Source organism: Seriola lalandi, unplaced genomic scaffold (genome assembly GCF_002814215.2).
Source record: "Seriola lalandi dorsalis isolate HSWRI2012SDOR001 ecotype SW California unplaced genomic scaffold, Sedor1 jcf7180002054630, whole genome shotgun sequence".
Classification (NCBI taxonomy): Eukaryota; Metazoa; Chordata; class Actinopteri; order Carangiformes; family Carangidae; genus Seriola; species Seriola lalandi.
The window spans coordinates 887,423-911,344 of NW_019525183.1; the positions used below are offsets into that span (position 1 = coordinate 887,423).

Sequence of the window (23,922 nt, forward strand, 5' to 3'; positions counted from 1 at the left end):
AGTGGTGTTTGTTAAAGGCTGGTGAAGACAGAGCTATTTCATAAACAACTATAATATGTTGCCATACTGGCTTTTTTTAGGATTTGTGTTATTAAGTAAATTCATTAACGTTATTTAATGCAGACACATAATGTCTAATAGTAAATATTATATTTACATATTATTCTAAGTGCATTCAGACCTTGTATCAGTCCTGGGACTAAAGTTTAACATTATTTTTATCACTTTCAGCTTTGAGCATTCAAACCCAAATTCCTGAACTATACTGAACTGCCCTGGTAGATACTGGCTGCTGCATGTATAATTCACTACGGTACGACCTTGGTATCCCCACTAAAATCTTTTTCTAGGATGTCCTGCCTCTCTCTTTCTCCCTCCCTCTCTCTCTCCCTCTCTCTCTCATTGTGTTTACAGCCTTGGAGAGAGTTGCATATCTGACATTTCTCTCTCAAACTCCAACCAGCTCTGTTCTCATCTGAGAGGTAAGAGGCAGCATCCTGCGTTCTTTCCATCTACTTTCATTTTTAGATGTAGACAGTAGATATGGAGATAATGATGACAACAGATGATGTATTTGTGATAATAATGCTTAGAATGAATCGTAAAACTACAGTGGCCATTAAAATGCATTAAAGATTGTGAAACTGCTCTCTGATGGAGACTTCCAAAGGTTCACGTTAGTCAGTCAGTTACTTTACTTGTTCGTAGTAACTCATGGTTAAATGTTCTCTGCAGAGTAACTGAATCTGCAGAAGGTTCAGTTACAATGAGGCATCATTTCTCAAACTGTGATGGTCAGAGGAGGCTATGTTTTATGTAAAGATACAGCGTAGAACTCTGTGAATCACTGCTTCATATAAAAAAGTAATTGTTCACATAGGGTAAACACAGCTCTGAAGAGGGGGGCAGGAGGGAATGGAAACAGAACTGAAACTCCCAGAGGGATAAACACTCATCTGCACTTCTTACATTCCCATCCAAGGCACATGATTTTATTTTAGAGCGCTGAGGAGCCAAATCGACTCAATCTAAACATGGATTTCAGTCAGAAATCAGTCTGGTCCAATCAGTGTCTTCCATCTCTGATATAACTGATGGCATGCATCATAGAAGTAATGATAAAATTGATCAAACTGGCTGTAAGGGAAGATAAACTTGAGAAACCAGTGGTTATAGTTAGGGTTATCAGTCTGGTATGACTGATATTTATATGTCATACATTTTCTGCAGCAAGTTACACACAATATCTTTTTTCGATGAAAGCAATGATCATCTGTAGAGTTTCCAATACTTTGGTATGAAGTCTAACCAATTTAAAAGACAACTTTTAATTTGGGTGCAATGTACTGGCACCCAACAGCTGTTATCAATGTGTGGGTGACACAAATCATGGCCCAATTAGAATAATAGGTCAGCATCAGCAAACCCGTGTATCTGTCTAACCTATATTTTAGAACTCGGTAGCTGTCATGCTCTCCCTTTTTACTGTCAATCATTTTCTAAGAGGGTGTTCCACAAGCTGGAAAAGCTACTGCAGCTACTTCGTTAAAAAATTATTGATTTTAATCAAATGATAACAACAGAGGGATTAGAGGAAACTAATAAACTGCTCATAGTGTCTGTCTGGAAAGACCACCTCAGTTTTTAATAGACCACATTGGAAACAAGCAGAGCCACAAGTGGATAAAAAATGTCTATGTGAGTATATACATGTATGTGTGTGTGTTTGTTTGTGTGTTTGTGTGTGTGTGTGTACCTGTACATCTGTGTGTAGCCTCATTTGCTACTCAAGACGACAGCTACTGGTGCTGACACACGCTGATAAAACTCACACCCATGGAATGACAGGCATCTAAAAGTCTTCAGAGTACACACACACACACACACACACACACACACACACACATACACTCAGTTCACCAAATGTAACACAGTTGTTTTGTTGGAAAAATGTCAGTCTCTGCCTCTAAGATGAAACATTATGTAACTTTTATATCAAACTGAACATCAACATGTCACACTCCCTCCATTTGTCACACTGGAGAGATTTAGCTCGGGGCAACAACAGCTGACAACAGCTGATTGTGTATAGAAGTAGAAGTAATTAGCATCTAAGAGTAAAAGTTGATTTACACACAGGCTTAGTGCCTCACACAGTGAAACAGGAACAGTAACAGTGAGTTTAGAGCAAATTCTGAACATAAGAAAATAGTGAAATAAACAAAAAAGTATTATTTAAATAACAAGGGAATGTGCTGTACCATCTACTCTACTAATGCACCATCTATAGTGTTAATACATTTATAATTAGATGTCTGCTCTTTTCAAATGAAAAAGAATATTGCGATTAAAACAAATAAATTCCCTTTGTACCAAAAAAAACCTCATCATCAATTTCAGAGAAACTACCGTGGAGAACTGTGATATCGACAAAAACAAAAATTGATCCAGAAGTGAGGGAAAACAACAACAACAAAAAGGGGTAAACAAGAGGGCTGCAAAAGGGATGGTCAAGCAGAAATCATGGGCTGGCAGTCACAGGCTGAAATAGTTGTTGATTAAACATCCTTAATATCTCCTTAATGGGTCAATAATTCTCCAAACTGCCCTTAAGGCAATTTAGTTACTGGCTTGTGAACATCTGAAGCAACACAATGGCACGTTCAGAAGTCTCCAGGGCTAAAACTCCTGTAATTCACAAGAAATAAAAGTAAAGCCTTGAGAAAAGTCAGGGGAAAATGTGCAGCAGAGATGTGCTTTTTCTTCAACCTTGTTAATAATCCTTCCGATTTAATCAGCAGCTCTTTGGGGGTCCTGGGATCTATGCTGTGATACTGCCTTATGATTTGCATTCAGCTAGGGTGTGGTCTTTGCGAGCACGAATTACTGTGTAACTGAAATTCAAGGCTACCAGTGAGGTGGCACAGTGAGCACTGAGCCTGCCCGACTCCTGTCCAGTTGCTTGCTTTTATGTAAATTACATGACATAGATCAACCCATCACTGCGTGCGTCTGACAAAGCAACAGCTGTGTCTGTGTGGGCCTTTGAGAGGTGAGAGGTACAGACAGACAGAAGAGGAAAGTATCAAGTGATGACAAGGAAACAGCTTGTTGAAAAATAAGAAAAGTTGATCCTTTTTGTCGGGGCAGGGGTTAAATTTGGAAGGAGATATGTGTGCTATGTGTGCCACAGACTCACCGGCTCCAAAATGTCATTCAGCAGAAGAAAGTCTGGGTTCATTTACTGTCAACATTTAATTTTTTCATTCATTTTTCTACTGTGGAAATGAGGATTACTTGCACACTTGTCACAGAGAATGACAGCTTGTCTTCTAGCATGAAATGACTGACAGTCAGCACTCAGCACATAATGGCGTGGCTGATGTGTACAGACGAGTAAAGGATAATGTGGAGCACCAGTAACTCACATGCTGTCAGTCACGCGACTGTAGAGGGAGGTCCCAATTTAACCCGAAGTGTCAAAGGTCAAATTACTTGCATGATTGAAAACCCTCATTTACCTTCCTAAATGTGAGAAGTAAAGGAAGGAAGAGGGAAAGATAAGATTAAGTGGAGGGCTTTTGACCTGTTGTGTTGAATGATTCAGGAGCCGAGAGCTGCACAGGGACCTCACAAAATGCAAGGGATTATGGATATTTATTATTTTGGATCCTGCATGAGCTGTTGTCAGGGGAAGGCTCAGAAATCAAAGCCTCCTCTTATATGACACTGGGGAAATCATTATTTTTGCCATTTGAGTGGGGAAGCTCCAACTGGCGTAATACAGTCAAGCTACTTGTACATATCATCTCACCACCTCCCAGTCTCCAACCAACTTTGTCAACTTTTCTGCTTTACCAGCTAAGCCTGTAAACACAGGTGATTTAAGATGAGACACTATTTCACTATTTTAGTCAGCTCAGAGGTTAAGGTAATGGAGCTTTCCAATGGGGTATGTTTAAGTGAGTGTGTCGGTCTGTATCTGAGTACAAAGGTGTTAATATGTCAAGTGATAACAGGTGACTCAGAGGCAAATCAAGGGTGAAACAAAAGTCAAATGATAAAAATAGATGTGTTGAAAAGTCTGCAGAAGGCGTCAAATGGCTAAAATGTCTCCTGTTATCTGTACTGATCCTGCACTGCAGCAAAGAAACAAGATATAACAAAGAAAAGTGGGAGATGCAAACTTTTAGAAAGTTCAGTTTTAAATAGCATCCTGGGTTCGGTGAAAGTGTAAACAACAGTATGAAATAGACATTTTCTTTAAAACAGGAAATCTAATGCATGGATTAGCACCCCAACAGCAGACATGACTTACAACACCGCTCTAGGAATTTCGATGCTGTTGTCTCCTTTTGTATCACTGACTGTCATGAGCAACTCACCCAAGAGGGGACGCTAGCAGGACTTTTAATCTTGTTAAAAATAAAGAAGAACTAGACAGAGCTGATGTTTAAGTCCTAAGATGTTCACTGTTTGAGGGAGCTACTAATGCAAAAGCGCGGTCACCTTGTCACAATGACTTTGATCTCAGGAAAGTCCCAGATCAGATGACAAAAGGGATTTAGCAGAGAGGAGAGAGCCTGCAGCTGCACTGTGAAGCTCATTTATTATTTCTCCTCACAGACTTTTTTTTTCTAGCTTCTTCCTCAACTCACACCTGTTTTCACTTCATGTTGTGAGATTACAACCATAATTTAACGTAGATATTAGAGTGCATGAGGCAATAATGAGAGGAAAAATGACTGCAGTGAAACTATGGAAGAAGAAACAACTCATTCCTTATTGCACAAATGCTGCAGCCCGACTTTATCTGGTATGTCCACAGTAGTTGTAACAAACTCCTGTAAATACTGCTGTATTTACATTACTGAGTCTGTCCACTAACTTAATGACTGTACTTGTAATTAATCTCAAAATTACCACATGTGGCCACAGCGGCCGCTGTTCAGCACATAGGCTCACTTTAATTGACTGTCTGCTGCAAGGCACGACAAGCCTGTGAAGCTTCAGATTTCTCATTATGTCAGAATACTGTGCGTGGTGCTCTAGTGAGAGTGAGGCCCTCCAGACAAATAGTCTGTAGGCGGTGTAATTGCCAGTCGGAAATTGAATATACAAGAACAAATGCGTGAGAAAAATATTTAACAGGATATTAGTTATGAGTTTATAGGAAAACTTCAACGCTTTAAACCCTTTTCTCATGTATAGATGAACTTTTCAACAAAACTCACAAATCATTTCTCAAGTCATTTCTCACTTTATGTTTTTCAAGTAATCCTTTTCTCTGTGTGGAAACATTGTCGTTGTTATGACATCTGTGTTGCTGCCACTAGACTAGAGTCTGGCTTCACACATCATCAGGCCTCAGCTGACGCCTCTGAGCAGCTCTGTAATCATCATCACACCATGTAGTGCCATACAGAAAGGTCACACATGAGACATCACCCACAGGAGGGTGCTGATGTACAAAGTGAGACTGGACCAAACAGTGAACTATGTCTTTCACAACCTTGTCTTACTGTCACTGTTTTTCTTTTCCCTCTCCTTTTGTGAAGAGAGAAGAGAAGAGAAGAGAAGAGAAGAGAAGAGAAGAGGAGAGGAGAGAAGAGTTTTTGTTCTGTAACCAGGAACCAGTCCTCTTCAGGCCAGGGTGCCTAAGACACCTGACCTGAGCTGACCTCCAGACAACCAGCAGCAGTTTGACTCCCTGACTTCACCTCATTAAAACCAGCCTGACCAGCCCAGTCCAGCTCCTCTCAGTCTAAGCAGGCCCAGCAGTCTGACTCACTTCTCTCCTCTCTTAATCCAACCAATCAAAATCTAACCACTCCGCTGTCTCCATGGAGCGTGTTCAGCACATGACCAAGTCGGCCATCCGCCGAGCGTCTCAGATCGAGGTGAATCCACAAGCCAAAAGGAACCTGCAGGAGCTGTTTGTCAACTTCACCCTCATCCTCATCTGTCTGCTTCTCATTTACATCATCGTCCTGCTGAGCAGCTGAGAGCAGCAGAGCTAGAGAGAGTTTGGCGAGGCTGTACTGTGGAAAAGGGTTTGGCTGAAATATGGGTTTTACTGATAAACACAGATCAGATTTCATCCCCATATATCAGCCTAACTCTGTTTGACAACAGCCATGAAGAAGGATCATGGCCAAACTCTCTCAGTTCATGGCTGTGGCTGAGCTCAAAGAAGATGTTTCTGTGGGAGCTGATCAAGGATCAGCTTCCCTGCCTGTCTTTCTCAAGGGAATGATCAAAAGTGACCCGACTACAACAGTTTAAACTTCACTGATATACTGTATGCATGTATATCTGCCTGCTGCTCATTCAGATTAATACCATGCTTACATTACAATGTGCTGATAAGTCGATTTACAAAGGACAGTGATTCCCTCCATTCAAGACATCCGGAGCTACAATGTCTCCTGCATAAGTAATAACACGTGCAATGTGTGTAATACTGAAATATCAATATATCACTTTTGTTTAATTTCTATTTCCCATGAATCCTGTTCCTTCCTCCAGCCACCACCCCCACCAAGAGGAGAAAGATAAACATGCTGGAAATGATTTTTCCACCAGCATTTTTACTTCCTCCTTTGTCTGCCACTGCCAGAACCCACAGACAGACAGTAGATAGTGACACTAGGTTTCTCTAGATCTTGAAATGTGACTGCGGCCATTTTAGTGGGTATCAGAACATAAAAATCCAAATTTGGCAAGAAGAAACCAGGGCGGGAAAGCAGCAAAGACAACGGCTGATTCCAAAAGGCTCAGTCAATTAAGTAGATCACACTTGGAGCACTTCTACAGCATGTATTGCATACTTAAAAACATAAGACGACAAGTGGATTATGACTAAGGTACATTTTGGTAAAAAAAACATCCAATCACACAGCTGAGGTTATGATTACACTGTTAAGAAAACTGATGATGCAACCAGCAGCACTAATGAATTCACATTTTGGATATATTCAGTACCTTTAGTGCAGTGTTGGACTGAAAAGGTTTTAATTCAGTACCGCTCCGATTCACCACTCTTCTGGCTTCTTCTCCATAGCAACAGCAGCAGAGACCCATGGGTACCGTAGTATTCGGAGCCATCTGCCCTGCCAAACTAACATATAAAACATGGCAGTGATGTTGAAAAGGCTACACAAATGACTATTAAATACGTTTAACTGCAGAGGGAATTGGAAAAGTCACATTTGACCCAATCTTCCAGTAAGTTGATGACAGTTGTGCTAACCCACAATTCTGTAGCATGTTTGATATTACACTCAAATAATGAGAATCGTTCTTACTCAACATACAACACTTAGAAATCGTTGTGAAGTATTGTCGGCCTTGGAGTATAGGCTGAGTGCAGAAGTATGGACTATTTTGCTTTCGATTCAGAGATCAGTGTACACTAGTTTGGAATAGCTGAAGACTGTCACACACTCTCTGACATAGTAAGCCTGGCATACAGAACATGCAGTTTATCAGTGAAGAAAACTTCACTTTGCATGGTGTGATATCACTTAATGGCATTTTGTGTTTATGCCCTTTAAGTTCTGTATCTGTTTAGTTATTAAAGCTATTACTGATGCTGACAATTTTGGTTGATTATAGCACAAGCACCCTGATTATAGCATCAAAGGTGTAGAAAATAAACTATAAAGTCAGATCTGAAGTGCATTATGTCGAGAAGAATCTAATATAATAATATAACAACTTACCAGCCACATTTACATATAATGCATCTTCACTATATTTATCATGAATGAAAATGTAAAAAATATAATTCAAATTTACATTTATTGACAAATCATTGAAAAAAAAAAATGTAATTTTGTTCTTTTATGTATGTTTGGAAGAAGCTACCAAATAAATTGCATGACAAAAATTGTGCTTTTTCATGATGCACATGATGCATTAATTGTTATTTATTGCATATCACAATTTTACATTTTTGTAAAATTTAGATTTAGATGTTGAAGTACAGGTCTTGTCACTGGGTACAGCCTCAAAGGATTTGGTCTGTCTATGGGTATTTGAAGGTGAAGTAACTGTGCAGATAGCCAATGGTCCAAAATAATAAAACACACATTTATATGTCAACCAGCTGTTTTACAAACCACAACCCTGGTGTTTTGATGCACTCTCACCATCATAACTGTAATTTTCAGACACAGGAGGCAGCTGTTTTTGACAAAAAAAAAAAGCTCCAAATCCAACTGTGCAACACCTGCCCAGCACCAAACATGAGACAAAGTTAGAAATTGGCTGGTGGACATAGAGGAGCATTTGGCAGCTAAAGAGCCATTTATTTTGACTCACATTCATCGGGTGGCCAGAAACATAGCTCCCAACTATTTTCATTTATTTATTTTTGGGGGAAGCAGAAATTATTATTGTTACATTACTTCCATCTTTTGGAGTTTTTTTGTTTCCATTTCCTGCAAATATCAGGTCAGACAAGTAGCTAGCTAACACCAAACAAAAATAATTAGCCAACATCACATTAGGCTAGCTAATAATTTAAAACTGACTCACGTGTTAGCCTTGATGTGAGAATGATTGGAAGTCCACGAATGCGCTAAACTTCAGACGAAGCCCAAATAGTTTTCATTCTTCACCATTTAACATTTTTAATTTCAGTTCAGTGCTGTTAAAAACAAGTTAACAACTATATCCCCACCTTTAGTTTCCTCGGGAAACTTTTGGCTAGCGAAAATCGTCACGAATTCCCCTTGGTAAAATCCAGTAGCTTCGTTAAAGGAACAGCCAATCACAGAGCTCCCTGATATTTTTTCTGCCTAGCAACTAGCCAAGGACAATCCTGATAGAGCGAGACGCTGGAGTAGTTATTTTTCTTCCTGTACTTGAGTTTTCCAATAAAGATAAGTTGAGGAGATGTTAGGAAGGTCAGTTCTGACTTTAAAACATCTTAATTCTGTAGTAAATTATCTTGTGAATATATTTATTATATTATATTTTATTCTCTCTCTCTCTCTCTCTCTCTCTCTCTCACACACACACACACACACACACGCAAAATAAAGGAGTGCAACAGTAGGCTTTATCTCACAATCATAATTTTACTGTTCCATAACATACAACAGAAATGATACAAATATAAATAAATATTGTTATTGTTATAATTGTTATATATTTTTACTTCAAAAATGGCAAGACAGACATTAAATAATATGTCACAAGGGTGACATCCAATCACTTTCAACTCAGCTCATAACACAAATTGCAATGCATTTACTATTTCAGTTTGGGTCTTCAAATTTACAGATACAACAATCTTTTTCTGCAATTATGGAAGAACTGAGTTGAAAGTGAAATGAACTGAGCCCTGGTCTGTATATCGTCACATAAAAAATCAACTAATCAGACAATTAATGTTTTAACAAGTTGCAGTTCCTGTGGTTCACTGATGGCCAGCTGATTTCAGTGTTGCTAAAAAAAAACATCTCTGTCATTTTGAAAGGTTACAACAATGGGGTAATGATGCAAAAAGGTCATGTGATTCTAATTCTCCTTTAAAACAACAGGCAGGTAAGATGCAAGTTAGATAAACACATGGATTAAATCAAACAATACATACATAAATATACCAACAAATCAGTATAGAAAGAAAAACAAATATGTGAATGGGAACAATTATATAAAAATGCAAAAATAAACAAATAAATACATTTTCTTCCATTTTTGCAAATATCAAACATGTAAGCAAATCTCAACGTAAAGGATCATACCAGTGTTTTTACATGTCTATTAATTAGAGACTGTTTTCTGAAATGTTGCCCTAAAAGGGCTCAGGGAAAAAAATGGAAATTTGAACATATAGAAATTCTTTGACAACTGGGAAAACTCCCTTTGCTGATGAAGCTCATGTTATATGACTGAAAGCTCCAGAGCAGACCTTTTAGTGATACTTACTGTGGCAACACATCACAGTGAAAATCATGTCTGCTTTTATTGTTGTCAAATTTAAAATAAATATGATTTCGACAACAGAGCCACATTATTGATATTATTATTATTATTTTTGATTATTGATAAAGATAAAGAAGATAGATTACCTATTTGAAGCCAAGTTTCAAGCTGATTTGTAATATATAGTGAAATGAGTAGAAACCAGTGGCTAGAAAAAAATATTAAAAGTGTGAAACACAACAGCAAGTTTATCGTTTCATGGATTTACATATGCAAAAACACTGTAATGGTCCTTTAACTATAACCATTAGAAAGGGTAGTCGCCCAGAATGTGCTTCTTAATTTCAACTGGGGAAACAGTGTCACCCTTGTACTGGATTCTTTTATTTTGCCTCATGTCAAGTACGGTGAAACTTGTTTTTACAAGACAAGTATGTGAAATTAAAGTAGCGGCAGTAAAATCGGATGTGATTGTGAGAAAACATAATATTAATTTAAAAAAAATAGAAGAAAGAAAAAGACTTCTGCACTGTCTGATGCAGATGTCTAAGCTAAAATGTCAATCTTTAACATAGTCGTTTGAATAAATATAATTTTCACAGTGTGCATGGAAGAATGAACCAACTGTGGTTCATTGTTGGGCCGATTCCAGAGAGGATACCGTCGTCTGTTTTTATTGGTCCATTGACTTTGCCGGGGTTTGTCACATTACAGATCAATATTTACAAATACACCATTTAATATACTGTATAGGTTTGGATGACATTCAGCTTAACTATCATCTCAATGTCATGATGCTGCATTCATGTCATAAAGGATAGCTGGACATTAAGATGCCACGTTAAACGTTGTCTGTATACTTGTACAAAACAGGAGATGAAAAGTGTTGATTTAGTTGAGATTTGTACCATATCTCCCATATGACACAAATACAGGCATGTCTGCGAGAGGCTGTGTCTTAACCTGGCTTCAGGAAGTGTTTCCTTCTTCACTTAGTTCGGTTTGTTCTAGGAAACATGCTGAGTGAATAGAGAAGATTTCACACACTAGGATCGGCACAGTCTGATTACACGCAAGCTTTCAGCCACAGACTCAAACAGAAGGAACGAACACTGAGGTGTATACAGCATAGAGACACTCCAGTAATCAACCCTAATGCAAAACACGTGTGTAACACTGACACGAGATCACACTCAAGGGTCGTGTCGTATTATGACACAAAGGTAAAGCACATTTAAAACAATGATGCAGAGAAAACCATTAAACAATTATACATTTTATATTTCCCCAAATGTTAAACTATTTAAATATATGCATCCTTAATCCTCCATTCTAGTCATCCTCACGTGTCATAAGACTACAATAGCCTTAAGTATGACTTCTTTTTCAGGGATACACAGATGTTTTGCAGTTTTCTTTTACTCTACTTACCTTGTACGGACTAAAGGTCTATGATCTAAAGCTTGTATGAAGTTAAGTGTGCATGTGCAGACTGTAAACATGTGATTCAATGACTCTGAGCACAGAGGGCAAAGACACATTCGTATCACATCGTGGCACCAATCATTTAAAAACAAAAATGTTATTATCTTGGATTTTGGTTCCAAAATAATAATCATATCACTTTAAATGTTCTTCTATGAACATTATTTACAGGGGCTGAAAAGGAACACACTGCAGTCCAATGCGATCCAATACAGGCCAGCAACAGAGTGGTCTCTGTGGTGGGATTGTATGGGATTGCATCATATATAAGTGTCTATGATACTGTCTGATCCATAAATGCAAACAAGTAAAGTACAAACACTTCCTGAACCTCAGTTGATCCTGTTATGGAAGACGAGCATCGACTGATGCTGTAATGTAACTGAACGTGTTTGTTGTTGAACGGACCCCGGTGGTGTCAGTGTGACAGGAAGTAACCCCTCAGGCCTCATGTCTCTCTGTCCACATCCAACAGAGCGTCTTTCAGGTTGATGATGACCATGCAGTTTGGAAACTGTACAGGTTACTGAATGGACTTTGCGGACCTTCAGGTCATGAAAACTACTCTACACGAAAACTATGTAAACTTTAGAGTCAAGTTAAAAAACAGACAGTACACCAAAAACTGGAGATATGAGGATTCAAGTGAGTGACAGCAGCATTATGATAGTGTTTCTGTTTTCACATGCTCTAAGGTCTGCCCCACAGGCAGAGACACACAGCAAAGAGTTCAGTCACCGCCATGAACTCCTAGCTTGTGATGAAATTAAGTGTTTGACTAAACCCTCCTTGGCGTTAAAAAAGTTCCCTAGGAGTCGATTAACGTCTGCATGTCGCTGACAGAACTCTTCCTCTGTATGTCCCTGATCCACTGGCATCACAAACAGACCGTAGAAAAACAGTAGCTTGTTAGATTATAAATACTAGAATAATAAAAATATGAGGGGTGCTTGATTCAGTTGATCTAGATGTTTCCCCTCCAGAGACCGTTGAAGCGTCTGGAGTGGTAAATCAAGCGCCCCTCAGCTAGTTCAGTGATTTGAAAATGACTTTCAAACATTTACTGTATGTACACAGTCAAAGCACTGGGACAGCAAGCTAAAGTTAGTCTTTATTGCTGGTGTCGTTACTGTGGTATAGCGTAATTTGTCGTACTGTAGAGGCCAAAAAAAAAAACGACCAGAATCAGCAGCTAGCTTTGTCCTTTTTCCTCAAATACATGTCTGAATGAGAAATACATACTTATACTGCGGACAAGCCCACAACATGAAAGACTAAAGGCAAAAATGAGTTTGTCTCTGAAAGCACTTTCAGCCAGATTATAGCTTGTAAGACACATATTGATGAACAAAGAAGAAAAACTCATCTTATAAGGACCTAAAAACATCAATCTAAAGTCTGCCGCTCTTACACACTTAACTCTCACTACAACACTGATCAGACATCATGGGGGAAATTATTGTCTGAGAATGTTTCTCAAAGTCTCATGCTACTGACACAGTAGACTTACTGACGGTTGCTACATACAGTTGTATTACAACTTGGGTCTTATTTTGGTAGTTTTAGGCCGTCATTTCCTTTTATTTGGAGGTAAAAGCGAAGGGGAGCACACCTGAAATGTCAGTGGCATGTATACCTTCTCAAAAGAGTCATTATCAGAAGTATCCTTTAATACCTCATTGCTTGCGCTGCCTCTTAGTAGATTTATTCTGCACAGAAACGGCACTCAAATTCAAATGTGTCTCCTAACGAGCTGCAAGTCAAACTCAACACCGCCGCTATTCTACATTTATACTGTTTTTAAAAATGTAAATTCATGGGTTAGTCCTTCAAATGTTCAAGATCTCATTTCTGTCATACCACTAAATGTTGCTGTAGCGCCTATAAATGAATCGCAGATGGTATAAAATGACAGAATGAAGAGACAAATTACAGTAAACTAATATTTTTAAATCCCCTCACTGCCATTGTTCACTTTCATGATGACTGTGCACAATGCTCACTATGCACGGAGGCCCTAAGGTTTTACACCAGTGGAATACCAGCACTGCAGATGCTGTGATTAGCAATGGATGTTAGAAGTGAATGTCACACAAATGACTTTCAAAACGTGCAATCTGATCGCTGTCCAACTTTAGCTCTCTGTCCCATTACTTCATTTTTTGACAGAATTGGGATTTTTTTTTTTTGCCAGTCAGAAAGAGAAGTACTGGGCGTACAGCTCCTCTTCCTTTGCAACATATTCTTTGCTTTTTCCTGCCTCCATCCCCCTCGGGTCTGATGGTGTCGCAGCGTTGGCTTCAGGAAGGCTGAGGGGAGGGAAAGAAAATTAAAAAATGTCAGAAAGAAGAGGAGACACACAGATATGTACAATACGATAGAGGTAGCTTGTTAGGCGCCATCAGAACAGAAAATAAAAGTGAAATTCCCTTGCATGCCGCCGTGCCGGAGTGTATTCAGGGAGATTCAGTGAGTGCTCGTAGCTGGGGTGATGACCACAGTCCATGAGTCCATGCATGAATCTTATATATTGCTCAAGTGAACATTTTACACCGCTGTACATGTTTATCGTAAGGAGGGGCTCCACCTCAGGTACAGCCGCCCCACATCTCAATAGTTAAACCTAAAGAGAAGTGAACTTCCAATCGTCCATTTTATATACCCACGTATCCTGCGTGGAGTCACAGGGTGGTGCAGCCATTCCCTGCTCACGTTGGGGCAAGAGGTGGGGTACACCCTAGACAGGTCTGACTCACGCAGACAGACAACCATGGGGAGACACGGGGAGAGCATGCAAACCTCACACAGACCCCAGCAGAGGGATCCACCCATACACAGTCGTCGCCGAAAAAAATGGCTGCAATGTGAGAAACGCATTTCTTGCTGAGCATCACGAACGGTGTCAAACTGCTGAATCAGTGATGCAGAGAATGTCTGCACATGATCGTTTTCTTAATGCATCACTGATTTAAACCCAGGTGCTTCATGCTGTGCGGCAGCAGTGCTAACCACTGCACCACCATGCTGCCTCTCATCTATCTTAATACTGTGCTCTATTTTTCCCCAAGGTCAAGAATAAAGCGCCCATTCTACTTTCTAAATTATCGACAGCATCCGTGTGACACCCAATGACAATCACAGGGTGAGTTTTTTCCAAGAAGTGGTGTGTCTTTTGATTTCATAAATGTGGTTTCATTTGCTTGTGTAGCACTATCAGGACTTTCATGTTTTCCTTTGGATAAATAAGGATATATTTCGCATATGGGCAATTTTGTGTTTACTACACTTGAAAAGACTGAGCGAGGCATTTTTTAGTTGTGCAGAAGAGACCACAGATGTTGAATTTATTATCTGGTCTATATATATATATATATATATATATATATATATATATATATAAATATATTTTTCAACATTTCAGCATGAAAATAAACTTCACAGTGTAGATACATAAAAAATTGCTTATTTTTTTGTGTTATCAGGGGGTTCTTGGTGTTATTTACACATCAAAGTCTGTTTACAGGTCTCGGAGAGTACTACTGCATTCAGTATGTAAAAAGGCTGCAACAAGCCTCTGTGGCTAGTCCTGTGTAGTTATGCTACTGAAAAAAGAACAAACAGATACAGACACATTTAAATGAACTAACTGCAGTTTTAATGTAAGGTGAATATAAGGTGCAGCTCTGCTTTAGAGATGAGAACTGATTAAACAAAAAAGAAGGAAAACTGACGACAAATTCTTAAAGAAAGTGCAGGAATTCTTTCCTCCTCTCAATTCAAAATATCACTAAAAACAGGTTTGGCTCAGGTGGTTTGCAGTTTACGCCCTCCAGCGGCAGAGACCTCCCGGTGTTTTCTAACCAGCAAACAGTGCCACATCTGCTCTTACACCGTGTCCAGAAAAGCACAACATTGTTATCTTGCAGGTTTCACATTTGCGAGATGCTGCAACGCTTTCAAGTCAGTCATTTTGTTCCTTGCTTCACTCAGAGTCTGAATCCCCATTGAGACTGATTTGTAAGGGCAAAGTTTCAGGGTTGGTTTCTTTTTATAAGCAGCAGAAAGCAGACAGGGGACGTCACGGAAGATTTGCGGTATATTTCAAAGGAGATTCTGCCTGTGATTGCTGCATGCTAGGAAAGGCAAAAAATGAGATGTTAAAGCATAATGGATCAAAAAAGGATTATATCTTCATTATTTTTCTCTGCTGACCCTGAACTAATGGAGGACTGCAGCGTTCTGTGAAATGAATAGATCAATTTGGTGCTCAGCATTGGCTCAGGCTTAAATTAAAATCCCATGAACAATATTAAGGCCTTTAAATCCCACATGGCACATAGAGTTTAGTTTTGTCTCACACTTCATCACTGGGTACGATCAAAACAAAACATAAAGAAACACTCAAATTTTACCTAAGTTCATGCCTAAAAAACAAACCAGCTAGATTTTACAGGTGCTTCTAGTCGTCTCATTGAGGATGTGGTAAACAGAACCACACCTCTGCCCAGCTGTGATGCTGCTTTCCCTTGCCTTTCTTTCTTTCCTTCTGAACACAAGAACTACAGCACCAGCTTTAGAGAACGGTTACATTTAATTAAGTTTTGTTTGACATTTGGAGAAGGAAGACACTAAATTGTCCTTATGATTTTCATGAAAACATTTATGTTATTTATGGCTGGTGTTTGCACAGTAGTTTTCATTGTTAGTGCCGGGATCTGCCATTCTCATGCGGGATTCAAACTGCTTTCACGCGCACGAGGGAGTCAGAGAAAATGATGTAGCATGTAATCCAGGGTTATTGTACTTTCTGACAGGTCAAAGATTCTCATGGCGAGATAGGAGAGGGCCGATTATTCATTATTAAGACATTGTCAGTTTGTTTGGCCGCACTGTAAACCGACAGACAAGCTGCTCTTCTCTTGTATTTCTGTCAAAGTACGTGCTCCGAGTGTTTGCTGCCCCCTGAATTCTGGGATGTGTAGCATAAACAAACACTTAGTTAGTCTGTTCATCACCAGCAATCACAGGAGTCACCAAATTACCGAGGACTGAAATCTAGAAAAAATTGAATTTACAGTTTACTAGAGATTCCTTGATCCAAATAATTCAAAATACACTAAATTTAAGGTTAATAGTGAGTGGTGCTTTGGTGCATTTACAGCCACGTCTATGTAACTGTCGTCTACTAACATCTGTCAATGTAAACTAAGGGGTGAGGTGAGAGATACAGGCAGTGGGGGCAGCAAACATCAAGTAACTCTCCCCCTGAATTAAGTGAAGTGAAAGTGAACTGAGGGCAGCAGTGGAAGCAAGTCACATTAGTTCTCACCTCCTAAAGCTTTGCAGGCCCTGATGCTGCACCAGGGGTTCCTGAGGATGAGGAGCATGAGGAAGAGCAAGGCTTGGCATGGGATGATGTGGAGGATGAGGAGAAGGAGGAGGAGGAAGAGGAGGAGGATGCTGAGGAAAAGGAGAAGGAGGAAGAGAGCTGAACAGTGGTAGGGCTTTCCTAAGTTGGGGGAGGGACCGTTGGAGAGGGAGGGGGAGAGGAGGTGCAAAGCTTCCTCCTGATCCTACCTCCTCCACCTCCTGACCCTCCTCTTCCTGTCCGTCATGACTCATGGCGGGAGGGCTGACGAATCGGAGAGCTGCCTGGCTAGGAAAGCTGGCGAAGCGGTGATCTGATTGGCTGCCTGTTTTTAACTATAGACACACATAGAGAGGCAGGTTGGGGAAGGTGATTCTGGATTTCAGGGATGTATTTAGTGTTTAGCAAATGATCTTTACTGCATATCAACTCTTTAAAAGCACCATTAACTGTTAACTTTGTAAGTACAGACATGTAGAAGTGACATGAGGTTGATGGAAACCATAAGAATGGACTTTGAGAGTAAATCGTCTTAGCTGCAGTCAGCGGGAATAAAAACTCTAGTCAAGGACCCAGAATGATTCTCATTGTCCCGATAGGATCTGTCGTCACTGTCTGCCACAGAGGTATTCTCAAAACTATCACTAAGAGTCACCAAAGTCAGACTTTTTCTAATCCTACACATTGGAGCTTAGAGGTGTAAGTGAGGGAATCAAGGACGCATAAGTTATCTAATACGAAGAACCTGCAGAGAACAGCACAGGCATGAAGAGGAGGAGGAGGAGGAGGAGAAGGTGAGGACTGATGTTTTGATGCTGAAATCAAGCGTTACTGTTTCTGAATGGCTCCAGCGATTACCAGTATGTTTGACAGCTGTGTACATATAAAAAGAAAGCTGATGAGCAGCTTTGCCTTAATGAAACACTTGATATGAGACGGTGTTTCATCTTCACACACGCAGCAGGTTTTCAGGATGAATGGGGTGATTTTGTGATTGTGGTGATTCAGAGTGCTCAAACAATCGGCTAAATTCAAAGTAAGACTCATCAAAAAAAAAAAAAAACAAGATTAAATCAAGAGAAAATAATTAAACATACGAGACAATATGAAATAAAATCAAGTACAAGGATTAGAAATTTTACTCTCTTCTCACACTGTGCGGCAGACTAACGTTAAAACAGTATATTTTAGTCCCTCCCTGCATGGTTGTAGCTTTAATACAGTCACTTATACATTACAATGCAGATACATTATAATCATAGCTACCTCTATCGCCTTTAATGATGATCAATAACTTTATTGTCAGCTGTATTTAAAGGTAGATAATTTCAAACACACATACGACAAACTGGGTGTCGAAATGTGTGATGTGAAACTCCGGTGCATGCATCATGGACTACGAGTGTGGTGTTTCAAAATAAAACACTCGCACACCGTGGTAAGTTGTATCCATGACAGAACACACAGTCTCCACCTGTCTGAGGGTTATGGGAGCTCTAAGGAGGTGATGATGTCACAAACACCCACAGGATCCTCCACATCCAAACCTTTCACTCTGACGAGAAGGCTTGGTGATGACACCACTCACCTTGATAAGAGGGTTGATGACACCGACATTGGCACTGGAGTTAAAGACCTTGTTGAAGCCTGTCTCTCTGTTAACCAGCTCCAACTGGTAAAACTTCTTGTCATCCTATAAAAAAAAACACAACATGTTAAAGTGATGCTCCACCCAAAATCCACCCAGGTAACCCCTGTCACAATACCTAGTATCCTTAAATCCCCCACCCCCCCACACACACAGCAGATGCCGCCCAGTCTACTCACCACCAGCTTTTTGACTAAAGCTTCTCTCTCTGTCACCATCTCTCTGAGCTCTGCTATAATATGCAGGTCCTCTGGTCGACTTTCTCTGTTCCTTAACTTCTCCTCTGTCCCCTCCAACCTGGACATGCAGACATGACTCATATAAGGTACATACACTTATTACAAAGTGTATTACAAAGGAGAAAGCTCACATTTCAGAGACTTACAGTATTTGCAGAGCAGAAATCTTGTCTTTGAGGACCTCCTGGGCCTTGTTGAAGTCAGCCAACATGATCTGTGTTTCTCTGTGATGGACGGCACTTAGCTCCCCCATCTCCCTCTCGTGTCTCTTTGTAAGGTCTTGTTCATGGGCCCTGTGGGAGAGACAGACAAAACTCAACCACGATTCAAACATAATCTAACATGCTGTGTGTGCTGGATGCATTTTGCCTTAAGTGTCATAAAGTATCACGAATGTACACAGTAACACTTATGTGCCACTGGGGTTTTTTATTGCACAAGTATCTCATCATGGATATTCCTCACAAACACATTTAATTTCCTGGTAGGGAACCGTGAGAGTGACGTCATTTTCTACTAAATTATAGAGGACGACATCAAGATGTGCAGCTGAAAGCAAAACCCAAAGAGCAGAGCTGGTACAGGAGATGTGGGCTCTGTTATCCATGACTACTGTGTTAATGCCAAAGCCCTAATTTATCTAAGTGGAAGGATGTAATAAGGAGTGTGCCGCTTTCACACGCTGTATAGGACTACAACAGAATCAAGTTTCCTCTAAGAAAACAATATTAATCTTTGCTTAAAGGTGCCACTGACACTCAGCCTCTATCACAGCAATGTCATCGTTTTATCTCAGCCTACAATTACAACAGAAAGCCTGTGTCACAAACTGGATGTCTGAAGTTTGAAATGAAGACAGGGACGTGCTAATGAAAGATACTACTGAGTTGCATTATGGGTAGTGTAGGACTAAAAGTCAAGTTTCTGTCTGTTTTGAGTTCCTTGACATTATGGAAGAGCAATAGTAAATTGCTGGAGTACCCCTTTACGACCATAACTGGTGTATATTGCCATAAGATATACAATGAGGTCCAGAGGTCTGAGGCAACCACCATTCACTTGAATGTGAAAATGTGTGTGTTAAAAGTCAGAGGGTTGATCAGAACCTGAGCAGAAACTCACTGTATAGATGAGTTTCAAAGCACCGACACTTCCCAAGATGCTGCTTTTAATCAGAAGCTGTTCAGATGGATATTCCCATAAGACATGGGGGCAGGATTAGTTCTCTGCAAACTGGGTCAGTTACTGTTGAGTCACAGTTAACTTCTGCCCCCTCAATAATAATAACATGAACAGGAATGTTACATATAGAGTATTTAGAGTTAGAGTGTAGCTCTAAGTTTAGCTCTGAACTGTCTGTTGAACCACTCTAGCGTAATGTACCTTATCTGATGGTTGGCTTCACTGCGGACCCGCAGCACCTCTTTGCCCTTCAGCTCCAGCTCTCTAGTCAGAGTGTCGATGGTCTCGTTCAGAGAGTGGATCTCATGGTCCAGATCGGTGATGCGGTTGCTACGGGAACACACCTCTGTCTGGAGGTCTGAGAGGCGGACCAGGAGGTCTTGTTCCTGGAAAATACACATGGTATGGTGTGCACATTGGGAGGGAAACCACAAAAATAATTCATTGTTAGTTATTGGGAGATATTAGGTCACAAACACACAGACACAACAAACCGTCCGTCACAGTTACCTGCTGGTGGCTGTGCTCCATAGCGTTCTCTAGATCCCGTTTGACGGCACTGTGATCTTTAAGGTGGATCTGCTTTAGATGCTCTATGGCTGTAGCATGGAGGTGGTTCAGCTCTGCACGAAGAGAGGCTGCCGGACAGAGACGCCGGAGTTAAAAGGGAGGAAATATCTGCAAAACCCTGAACACAATGACCCAATGTGTAGAGACAAGATCACTGGGAGAAGAAATACGATGCTTTGATAAAAACTAAATGACTGTGTGTACTGTGTGTACAAGTGTCTGAGGGTAGATCATTACTGATATACTATACATTCTCTTTGTTCCTCCTGATTCCTCCCCCAACACGAGAAGAGCTTTTTATCATGAGTCTCTTTTAAACTTCTTAAATTTGAGAGATTTAATCTCATGGTTGGCGTAATATCAAAGGAACTTCAAACATCTCTAATGTGATATATATCAATATAAAGTTCAGATCTGTATCTGTTCACAGATCACAGAAAGCTGATCTGTTATTTCTTGGCTTTTAGTGCAATTACATCCAAAAAACCTCTTGTTTTTTTTTTAAACTTGACACTGACATTGCAACCTGCTGATGTAATCCCATTACCAAACACAGTTCCTCAAGGCCTCCTTTACGGTTCAACCCCTGAATGCAAAGGCTTGTTGCAGATGTATTTATCCCCTCTTTGTCTGTTAAAACCTCCTCACAGCTGGTAGCCACATAACCACCATGGGCAGAAACATCTTCGCTGTGGTTCGAAAAAAAATCATTGCTGTAATTTACAACCGTCCCACAGGGAGAGAGGTTGTCATTGTGGATGGAAACCTAATCAATATGGGACCAAACAGAGACATGGTTTCATATGTGTTATCATTTACCCAGCTTTGCTTTCCCCTCGTCCTCCAGCTCAAACCGCAGTGTCTGCAGCTCCTGGTCTGACTGCTGTCTCAGGATGTCTAAGGTCCTCCTGTGGGCCTCCTTCAGAGCATGAACCTCCTCCCTCTGCTCCTGCTTCAGACGCTCCTCCAGGGCCTGGAGGGTAGAAAGAGAGGACAAACTGAAGGATAACACGTTACAGTGAAACATCATTGATGGTGCCTGCAAGGATGCTCCGACATATAATACTTGAACAATTTCAGAGTTGACTAAAAATAAACGTTACATTTATGAATGCAGACAAACACTGCAGCTGTGTTTCAATGCCATTTCACTCTAAGCAGGTGCTGAGTATGTGAAAAGGGACAGAATTAATACTTAATACTTAAAATGGCTTTAATGGATTTAATCTACTTGCTTATTGAGTGTTGATTAACACCATTTGTCCCACAATGCATTGCATAAAGGATTTTGTGAGACAGCTGTCCCTCATTGAATGAACCAGTTGTAGAGCAGGACATATATACTGTATATAAAAAGATAAACAAGTTGGCCTGCTTGCCAACTTTATTTTGTTTTGTGTAGCCGGTATAAAAATAGACATTTTGAACACTCTCATTTCCATTAAGGTGCACAATGCGATCTATTACCTTAATATTAAATAGTGCCTGACATTTCCCCTTTAAAACATCCCAGTAAAAATCCTCAAATGTTTCTGTCCACAATGTATTTATATGAGAGCTTCAACCATAAACTCAACATAAAGCCATAACTGTCTTGGCTCATTTTCAATATCATTTAACAAGGAAATGGGTGAAATTAAAGTGGATGAACCTAATGAAATGTTTCACAAAGTGAGAAATCTCCCAGCTAATTGACTACTTTATGAATCTTTCACCTCTGATTAAGTCTGCAGCAGGAATATGGGCCATTAAATTAAAACTAAAACCATTACAACAACTGAAACAACAAGACTACTTGTTGTGACTTGGTAGTTTTGTCTGAGGCTCACAACTAATATTTACCTCTCCTCTGCATAGATACACAAAGAAATAATAAGCGTGCTATAGAAGAAATTGCAACACTGACAACTTCATTTTCTAAACTGTACAAGGAGGAAATGACTTCAGCATAATGTCGTTCAGTGGAGATTCCAGGACGACGAATCATTTTTCAGACCTCATACTGAGGAGCTCATCTTGCATCTCAAACACTATTTTAAAGGACCCAAAACTAAAATCTGCTAATGGCAGATAAACATGAAAGATGTTTCTGTGTTGTGTTAACATCTGTTTGCTTTGTTCTATATGTTGGTGTACAGGCCTTCGTGTTTCCTTGCAAGAATTAGTAACGTCAGATAATATTACTGGCAGAGACATGATGTTAAATCCCAAGATTAAGAATGTACACCTACATGCATGGATTCTTAGTGTGTGTGTGTTACCCTGATCTGGTGTTGTCTGGCCTCCTCCATGGTGCTGAGGGCACAGCAGTGAGCCTCTTGTAATCGATGCTCTCTCCTCTGATGCTCTCTCTGCATCTCTGCAAACACACACACACACGTAAACGGAGACATGAGCATGTGCACTGCGATGAGCACCAAAAGCAGACGTGTTTCCATTCTGTTTAACAGGACTGACGACGTGATAATCTGTTCACGCGGCGGCGTCAGACACGCTGCTGAACCCAGCGTGAAGCGATATCAGAGGTTGACGGCCGGAACTTTTATTTTACTTGTGTATTGTGGAGTGATTTCTTTTTCAACCCACTCTCTGTTTCATTGTATTTTCTTGCATCACGTTGTTGGTACAAAGACGGGTCTGTGAGAAACTGTGATTAGAGCCCATGCTGTGTGCACATCCATCATTACATTCCCAACAACAACACAGCGCTGTAATGAGTGAGTCCTCTCCTTTGCTGACATATTGAAGGTTTGCCCCATGAACAGCCCACCGACTGCAGCTCTAACTCCTCACTGTGGCTGCTCCCTCTCTTGCAAATCACCATGACTGAAAACAAAAATGCCTTGTTTTTATAGGCACAACAGCACTAACCTGGGTGACACACACGTTTTATTTCTGGTGGGTGCTTTACAGTGAAATCCACCCCAGCTGAATGCTTAAAATGTGAAGCAGCTGCAGTAGGAAATGTTTGCAAGTGCATGCACCATGTCCTGTGAATACTTTGTGTGTGGGGGGTGGAGATCTGTATTCACTGAAGGTTATAACACTGAAGGATTACTACTGAAGAAATGCTGGTAAATAAAATCAAAAATGGAGAATGAAATATGAAAATCTTAAGGAATATAAATTTAAGGTAAGATTGCTTGTGGCTGCTTTCCTCCTCGGAAAAGGAAAAGGCCAGAGCTCAGCTTACCTTTGAGCTGTTGGCTCAGCAGCTCTCTCTCCTGGTTGAACTGAGACTGCAGCTGCTGGAGAGCCGACTGCGACTGAGACAACTGCAGCTCCAGGGACTGTTTCAACAGAGAGATCTGGACAGAGAGACAGCGACACAGGAAAAACAGAGGGAAGACAGAGAGGGAGAGATAATAATTACTGGTGTTCGCACTGAAGGGCAAAAACAACAGCCACCAGGCTTGATTCAGACTGCACAGAGACAGACTGATGGGTAGATAATAGAAGGGAAATGTGGACAGGTCAGTGTGTCTGCACCCTAA

The 23,922-nt window shown here is 40.3% G+C and overlaps 2 protein-coding genes across 4 annotated transcripts in view; one reads left to right on the forward strand and one right to left on the reverse strand.

The window, feature by feature from the left end:
- The first annotated feature begins 390 nt into the window (after positions 1-390).
- Positions 391-7,891, forward strand: pln2 (phospholamban 2). The gene is made up of 2 exons (XM_023420222.2): positions 391-482; positions 5,559-7,891. The coding sequence occupies exon 2, from the start codon at positions 5,844-5,846 to the stop codon at positions 6,003-6,005; it is 162 nt and encodes a 53-aa protein (XP_023275990.1). The 5' UTR covers positions 391-482; positions 5,559-5,843; the 3' UTR covers positions 6,006-7,891.
- A 1,175-nt stretch (positions 7,892-9,066) lies between these two features.
- LOC111665283 (protein FAM184A-like) overlaps positions 9,067-23,922 on the reverse strand; it is a 43,773-nt gene continuing 28,917 nt past the window's right edge. For 2 of the 3 annotated variants that reach the window (XM_087177707.1, XM_023420221.2), the window contains 9 exons: positions 23,622-23,736; positions 22,690-22,787; positions 21,248-21,401; positions 20,369-20,496; positions 20,060-20,244; positions 18,823-18,969; positions 18,617-18,734; positions 18,378-18,482; positions 13,642-13,730 (listed from right to left, as the gene is read on the reverse strand). In XM_087177707.1, coding sequence (XP_087033833.1) covers positions 13,722-13,730; positions 18,378-18,482; positions 18,617-18,734; positions 18,823-18,969; positions 20,060-20,244; positions 20,369-20,496; positions 21,248-21,401; positions 22,690-22,787; positions 23,622-23,736 — 1,059 coding nt within the window. In that variant the 3' untranslated portion in view covers positions 13,642-13,721. Of the gene's footprint in view, positions 13,731-16,750; positions 17,125-18,377; positions 18,483-18,616; positions 18,735-18,822; positions 18,970-20,059; positions 20,245-20,368; positions 20,497-21,247; positions 21,402-22,689; positions 22,788-23,621; positions 23,737-23,922 lie in introns of all 3 variants that reach the window. The other variant, XM_087177708.1, reaches the window with a different exon arrangement.

Excerpts from the sequence above, each read along its gene's own strand:
- pln2 (XM_023420222.2), top strand. The coding sequence starts at position 5,844 with ATGGAGCGTGTTCAGCACATGACCAAGTCGGCCATCCGCCGAGCGTCT.